This window comes from Osmerus eperlanus, chromosome 3, assembly GCF_963692335.1.
Source record: "Osmerus eperlanus chromosome 3, fOsmEpe2.1, whole genome shotgun sequence".
Taxonomy (NCBI): Eukaryota; Metazoa; Chordata; class Actinopteri; order Osmeriformes; family Osmeridae; genus Osmerus; species Osmerus eperlanus.
The window spans coordinates 6,463,716-6,471,767 of NC_085020.1; the positions used below are offsets into that span (position 1 = coordinate 6,463,716).

The 8,052-nt window shown below is 43.4% G+C and overlaps 1 protein-coding gene across 1 annotated transcript in view; it reads left to right on the forward strand.

The window, feature by feature from the left end:
• The window catches only part of tmem163a (transmembrane protein 163a), a 28,447-nt gene extending 20,606 nt beyond the window's left edge, over positions 1-7,841 (forward strand). The window contains exons 4-8 of the mRNA XM_062456827.1: positions 995-1,086; positions 2,137-2,233; positions 4,489-4,600; positions 4,786-4,927; positions 5,129-7,841. Of these exons, the coding sequence (XP_062312811.1) occupies positions 995-1,086; positions 2,137-2,233; positions 4,489-4,600; positions 4,786-4,927; positions 5,129-5,189 (504 nt within the window). The 3' untranslated portion in view covers positions 5,190-7,841. The remainder of the gene's footprint in view (positions 1-994; positions 1,087-2,136; positions 2,234-4,488; positions 4,601-4,785; positions 4,928-5,128) is intronic.
• The last annotated feature ends 211 nt before the right edge of the window (positions 7,842-8,052 follow it).

Below are 8,052 nucleotides of genomic sequence, written 5' to 3' on the forward strand. Positions count from 1 at the left end.
CCAGCTAGCGCGTTTCCTACATTATTGCTAGCTACTTTACCATCGAGTTAACATGACTAGCGAATATTACCATCAATTAACTGGCTGTGGATAGCAGCGATACATCGAGTAGTGTCCCCTAACCGACCCACTGGATCAGAACGTTATTTATTTTAGGCTATAATTTATTTTAGGCTGATCTGAAATTGATAGCCTACCTAAGGTAGAACTAGAGCTATCCCGATGTCTACTGTACCACTATTTCAAATAGTAGCTACATTAGCCTACCAAATAGTATTTGGTAGAGTGCGTTTACAGTCAGTAAAGAGGTTATTGGAGCCTATAAAAGTCTGATGCCTACAACAATTTTTTTAATGGGAGTCAACAAATGTACATATTAAGACATGACGGCAAGAATTAAGAATACGTACAAGTTGAGGGGGTACATCATGCGTTCGGATTGCGTGGGCTAGAATTTTAGAATTCTAAAATTCTAGAATGTTCATCAAAAAAGGTCTTAATGCTCACCAACAGCCCACTGCTGCCATTGTTTCCTAGGTAACTGAGTTTTATGAGAGGGCACCAAGGACACACACACACATTATTACCATAAGGCAATTAAAAAGACGATCACATCGACCATATATCTAGCCTGACCCACTCTCTCAGTTTAAGTATGAAAGAATGTCTTCAATAAAGGATCCCAGAGAAGCTGTAATGCTGGCTGTAAACTGGATTTCTAATGTTTTTCCTCACAATCTCATTATGTTGTGTAATCACTATCTGATTACTGGGTACCATTGCTCATTGGAAGTGCAGTTAGAGCACAAAAGTGTTTTTCTTAAGTTGACTTCAGGCAAGAGAGTTTGCCTTCACTGTCAGCTGTAACTAACAGTTCCAAAGAGTATGTAATGGTGTAATGTTGGTCTCTCTGGTTTGGACATGCAGATATGTGGTATATGCATTGTATGTGACAGGGTATGTTTCACACATCTAATGGCAGATTATCTTCTAGTTTGACGCTTCACTGGACGTGCTCTCATCTATAATCGTGCTGTGGCGCTATAGCAATGCAGCTGCTGTGCATTCCGCCCATAGAGAATACATGTGAGTAAGATGCTTTTTGACACGTTTGAGACGTTTGTAACTTGAACTGTAAAAGTGGCGTACACCTGCATTGGAGAAGAGACTTCAAATGGCCTTGCTTTGAATCTACCTGTGTATAGAACCAGCCTCCTGTATCGGGCCTTATGGGATGTTATTTTGCTGATGCGCTGTTTGTGGAGGCCTGGCCTTCTGTGTGTACATCTTCATCCAAGTTAATACATTGCTTGTGGCTGACAGCCTTGTTCCTGGCACACTCAATGCACTTCCTCCACAGTATCTCTGCCATGATGATAAAAGACCCAAGTATGCCATCCATCACATTGTATGCCCGCTAAAAGCTCCCTGTCCAGGGCTAGCTCCAGCCCTGGGAGGAGGAGGGTGGGCGGAGGAAGGGAGGGAGAAGGGGAGGGAGGGATTGTTGGATGTTGATGTGGCGGCTATGGATAGATGGATGGGTGAGTGGATGAAATGAATCAATAAGATGGGTGAAGGATGAGGGTGGGATGTTGTGGGCGCAGGGATTATGTAGATATTGTCCTCCCTTACAGCAGGTGTGTCAGAGGTAGATGGATGGCCATGGAGAAAGGAGACTCCAGGATCCCCAGCAGCCCAAGCTCTACCCTGTAAACCCGCTGCTCTAAACTAAGGAGAAGCTCTGCTGTTTAATGGGAACAAATCTCCCCAGCCTGGCTAAATGAGTCCCCAGCTCCAGCACAGACACACAGCTGCTGCTGGCTTGCTGCATGGGGATGTCATGAAACTACATTTTTGTGAACTTGGCTGATTCTATTTTAACGAAAGGTTTTCTTCATACCACTGTTACAGTGCTCACCGGAATTCTCACCCGGCCTCAGGTCTCAGTTCTTCATTACTCATGAGTCATGCCACTTGTTGCTGTCATCCACCCAATGTCAGGGCTTGGCAGGAAAAACTCCACATACTGCACTGTACTGAATCCCCAAAACATATCAATGCTGTTATTTTAGTACATAACCATATTGGGCCAGATACTGCAGGAATAGATTAATTAAAACATATTTGTGTCTACAGAGCATGTGTGATTCTTGGCGTGGTGTTCATCCTCTCTTCCTTCTGCATTCTGGGGAAGGCCATTCATGACCTGGCCACCAAACTACTTCCTGAAGTGGTAAGAAACTACATAACACATATGCGAACACTGTCCTTCTCAGCAACCTCCAGTCCGCCGGTACTGTACACTTACCTCATGCATCCCAGAATAGTTTTGTCTCTCTGTTGCCAAGCACACACCCCTTTCACAGCCTCTTCATATCAGCACGTCTAACATCAGAGATCTGAGAGAGGTGTCACATCAGCCTGGCGTTCACAGCCTCTGTGTGAACAAGAACTGTCACACGTGATGCTTCCCAACACCGTTTTTGGCATTGTGCTCCTCACAAAACCTGTGAAGCTTTCTCAGTCCACTGGGAATATTGGCAAACATGGAATAATCCGAATGTATGTTGTTGTCAGTGTTGCTCTTTGAGCAATGGTATACATAACCAACCTGTGTAGATCTAACAGTGCAGGTTAGCTTTGGCTCTCTCTGTCGGTCACCAAAGACCAGTATTTAGACGCTAATGCGGGGGGCCATGGGACAGTCAACATAACAAAAGCTAATCCCAATGGAAGCAAATCATTCCTCTCCTTAGCAACCAGAGGCTCTTTCACAGCTGTTGTGTGATGTAGGCACCGGTCTGCAAATGGCCAATTAGACACATATTAGCGCCACGGGCACAGCTCCCGGATCTCCGTCCAGCCCACAGCTCTGCTTCATCCCTGTTCATCAGGATAGAGGGGGAGAGAGGAAGAAAGCGAGGAGAAAGACAGACAGAGAGAGGAAGAGAGTGAGGAGAAAGACAGACAGAGAGAGGAAGAGAGTGAGGAGAAAGACAGAAAGAGAGAGGAAGAGAGCGAGGAGAAAGACAGACAGAGAGAGGAAGAGAGTGAGGAGAAAGACAGACAGAGAGAGGAAGAGAGTGAGGAGAAAGACAGACAGAGAGAGGAAGAGAGTGAGGAGAAAGACAGACAGAGAGAGGAAGAGAGTGAGGAGAAAGACAGACAGAGAGAGGAAGAGAGTGAGGAGAAAGACAGAAAGAGAGAGGACGTGTTGGAGAAACGCTGCGGGGGGAATGGAGCGGGAGAGGAAACGAGAGAGGAGTGAGGTGAAATATAGAAATGAATGAGAACAGAGGGAAGGCGAGATGTTTCAGTTTGAACTGCAGAGCCCCATTATGTTAATCAGTGCTGCAGGTCTTTGGCTCAGGAGGACACTCCGTCCAGAAAGGGCCCATTAGCGCCTTTGTTTTGGTGCTCGAAAGCGAGTTCTAAAAATATCAGCAATTTTTCTGTTCTCTCTCTTTCTCTCTCTCTCTCTCTCTCTCTCTCTCTCTGTTTCTCTCTTTCTTTCTCTCTCTCTCTCTCTCTCTCTCTCTCTCTCTCTCTCTCTCTCTCTCTCTCTCTCTCTCTCTCTCTCTCTCTCTCTCTCTCTCTCTCTCTCTCTCTCTCTCTCTTTCTCTCTCTCTCTCTCTTTCTTTCTCACTCACGTCTGATATATAGACTCGGTTCCTGCATCTTTTCCTCTTCCTAAATGTGAACGAGGCCCCCAAATCCTCTTTGCTCCAGTTCTGGTAGTGGAGGCAGAGTTAGGCCAATGTGTATATTTGTATATGTGTGTATAGACATACACAGTACATATCTCATTCTATCTCTCTCTCTCTGAGCAGTCTCTATTGGCTCCCGGCCAAATCAGCTCTGGCCCCTGAGGTCTGCTTCGAGTTCCTACCATAGGCCATTCATCACGCTGACAGGATTAGCTGGTTAGGCAGGGGGTTGGAAGAGAGTTCCTGGGGATATGGCTCAGGGGTCATAGTTCACCACGCTGTGGGTCACACTGTACCAAAGACCAAGGTCAAAGAAGAATGGAGAAATTAGAATGAGCAGAGAGCCCTGTGTAGGGGCTAAGCGTAGTAATGTGACATCAAAATGTCACAGGGTTCTTAGCACAGTCACTCAAATGTGGAGCATTGTCCTGTTTTTAGGGATGTCCAAGTCTGTGCCTGATTAGAAAAGTAGAATGAGGATTGTAGACTGTATACCAGCTACTATTTTTCATGGACAAGATCGGAAGTCCCCCAAAACATAGAATGTTTCTCCCCAGTTAGGGACATTGCCTTCTTGCTGACCTTGTGGAGCTCCTGAAAGTGTTTTCTGCCTGCCAGCCAAGCTGCAGTCCAGTATACAATATTAAAGACTAAGCTGAGTTCTGAATGTGTGCACTGTGGAACACTCATTCGAAATTGTGCCACACTAACACCCTGTCTCTTTATTTCTTTCTTTCTCTCTCCATCTCTTTTTCCTTGTCTTGTCTCTCTCTGTCCTCAGGATGACTTCCTCTTCAGTGTATCTATTGTCAGTGGGATCTTATGTATTATCCTCGCAGGGCTCAAGTTCATGCTGGGAAGAGTGCTGACCAGTAGAGCACTTATTACTGATGGTAGGCTACGTGCACACACACCCCCCCTGCACACAGACACACACAATAGTACAAGACTGTAAGAGCAAAATCACTTTTCAAGATTCTTTCCCAGCCTAATCCTCATTTTACAGCAAGCAACCAACATGTTATTGTGTTTCGGACATCCAATTGCTCCTGACTCTGGGTCTTTGTCTCTGAGGCAGGTTTTAACTCCATGGTGGGAGGCACCATGGGCTTCTCCATCCTGGTCAGCGCTGAGGTCTTCCGACACCACCCCAACATCTGGTACCTAGACGGCACCTTTGGAGTCCTCATAGGACTGATCATCCTGGCCTACGGAGTCAAGTGAGAATCTCTCTCTCACACACACAGACACGCACAGACAAATGCACATGCACACTAGCATACAAACAAATATACACAGGTCACAGCTATGAAACAAGGCACCATCCATTGACGAACACATCACATGTAGCATTGCACACGTGCTGACTTAAATGATTTAACATCAAGCTGCACTGTTCTGTGTTTGTCTTCTCCTCTCAGACTGCTGGTGGACATGGTTCCACGTTTCAGACAGACCAGGAACTACGAACGCTTCGAGTGATTCACACGACAGACGGGGAAGATTGTCACCTGCACTCCTCTCGTCACACTGTCCTCCTGTCTTGCGCACACACACACACACACACAGTACAGGAAACATACACACTCAGATACACAGAGTACAGTACACACTTGAACACACATGCAGCACACACACACACACATACAGTACACACTCAAACACACTAACAAACACACAGACAAAGCACAAGCACACTCATGCCTGGAGAGACTTGGAGGGCAAATGTAAGGAACTACGTTTTTCTTGGTCCATCTACTGTAAAAGCCAGCAAGTGAAATCAAGCTTCCTCACCCCCCCCCCCCCCCCCATCTGCTACTATTTCTCCCCTCTCAACGTCTTCTGTCCATCACAGCCACTGGAGAGATCTCTGGAAGAGAGGGTGGAAGTGGATGTAGAGAAAGATGAGGTTGGATGATGAGTGAGTCACTGTTGGGGATTGTTCCACACCCCTGCTGTTTATATAAAAAGCCTTTTGATATGAAGCTCATTTGGTTCCCTCCAAATTACAGAGAAATTTGTGATTTTTCTTCTATGTGTCATGATAGAGAATCCTGTGATGAGATCGTAACAACCCCAGCCTTGCTGGGTCATTCAGTAAGGAGCCTTTCCAAAGAGTTAGTTCTCCTGGGACTGTGCTGGACTCAGCCCCTCTCAGAGGCTACAGGCCAAAGCTTCCAGTGCCAGACATGTGGAATATCAGTTATTTATCAATATGTTTTGTTTATTTGTTTACAAAGATTTATTTACATCTTGTTTGATATGTTTACAGCACAGAGATGAGGTACATGAATATTGCTATCCTGCGATTTTTTCAACTATATTAAGATACACAGTTTTTGGTTAGGCTAATCTGTCTAGTGTACACACAAAGAAATGTCAGTACAACAATGACCTGACATGCTTTTTTGATTGATTGAGTCATGGCAGATATTTGTCCTGAAAATCTGTTTTATAAATATTTACCTTGGTAGTGTCTGGCTGCTACGCACAAACAGTCTTTAACAAGTCTTCGCAAGCACAACCACCCTGGCGTACTGTGCAGCACATACCTTTGACTGCCCTGGTACCTGGAAGCAGAATCAGCCCTCAAGTCAGACCATTTAGATCTTTCCCTCCAGTACTGTTTGCTTGCATTTACTTTGATGAATATGAAGCAGAATCAGACAATTTAATTGTTTCCAAATGTTGGTGTACATATAGGACATATACATGTGTTTGATAGACAGTAACAGTAGGTACAGTAGAGGCAGTCATACAGTAGGTAGTGTGTACAGTACTGTCTAAATGTGACTGGTTAAAAGCTTGTCAATGTAGAATTAGTTGAGAACTGGTAGCAATGGTCAAAGTTACAGATTCAATATTTCTAGTGTTGTTTGCTCTAAACATAGATTATTAGATTATATTGTCATTTCTATCCTTAAATCTTTACACTGTAAGCAAATCTCTTTTTTGAGTTGACGCACTGTAAAATGAGTAACCTTTGAGAGTTTGTTTATCTTAGAGAACCAGGAGTGTGATTTGATCACACTTCACTTTTCTCTACTCACCAACAGCACACAGATTTGTACTGGTCCCTCCTGCCCAAACAAGACAATCATACAAGTGTAAACAGACATCCAATTATAAGCACATCTTTGACATGCAAACTGTCAATCTAGGCAGGGGGTCAGTTGCTAGGTAGTAGGTAGGGATATTTATAACTATAGAAAGATTAGCATGCTTTCTATAATATGCCCAAATGTTATTGAACTAATGTGTTTAATCAATTCAAATTGAACTGTTGATGAAAAATGAAATATCACATTTTGTCACTACCATTCTATTGAAATTGGCACACTTCAGTGCAGAGTGCTGTTGCCATGAAACAGGGGTCAGTGTGTGTGAAGACCCTCTCTATGGAGTAAAATCTGTATATTTTCAGCTGAACATACTGTAGCTGTGAAATTCACTGGTGTTAGAAGAAATATGTATATGGTGGATATCTCATGTTTTATTACGCCACTGAATGACTGTGTTTCTCTGGAATGTCACTAGATGGCAGTGTTCCCAAATGTAACTCTTTTCGCTCAGTGTACTTGTAAAACCACATTTCAAAACTTGTTAAGGTATTCTTACTTGATGAATACACTGGCCTACGTATTATACCTCACAAAGGCTTTGGATTGAAGACAGACAGGGACACATGAAAACATATGCGCTGTAAAGTAGGTGGGCATAGACAGACACACCTGATGACCTCACACAGTGCAGTGTCTTTGTGAGTAAACATAGTACAAACTTTTTACTAGTCATTACATGAAATTCTATGATAGCAATGCTAACCTTTTTCAATGCTTAGCTTTGCATGGGCTGGCAGACCCAGACCTAATACAAACTTTACAGCTTCCCAGAGCTTCTCCAAGATGCATTCACACATATACTTTCAAACTATCTCTATCTTCACACACACATTGACACTTAAGATATACAATAAGTCTCTGAACAACTTGAAAGTAGAACTATTTGTGTGATTGTAAATAATAAAATTATATTACAAATGAGGTAAAACTAGGTTAATTTATGTATGACAGTGTGGAAGCTTCTTGTCATTAAAGCAACGTTTATTGAGTAATAAAGATATATCCTGCTTAACTTAATGTTGACTAATTCTTATATGTTTACTGTAAATAAAACACTCAGTTTGCTACAGGGCTCACTAAAGGAACAGTTCTCTTTATTCATGTGCAGGTTTCCACTCCGCTATCTCTCTGTACCAGAACTCCTCCCAGTATACCGTTGCTATTGGTTTATCTCAACATTGTCCTCGATATATGCAAGATATACAAACAAGGTTAATTCCAGC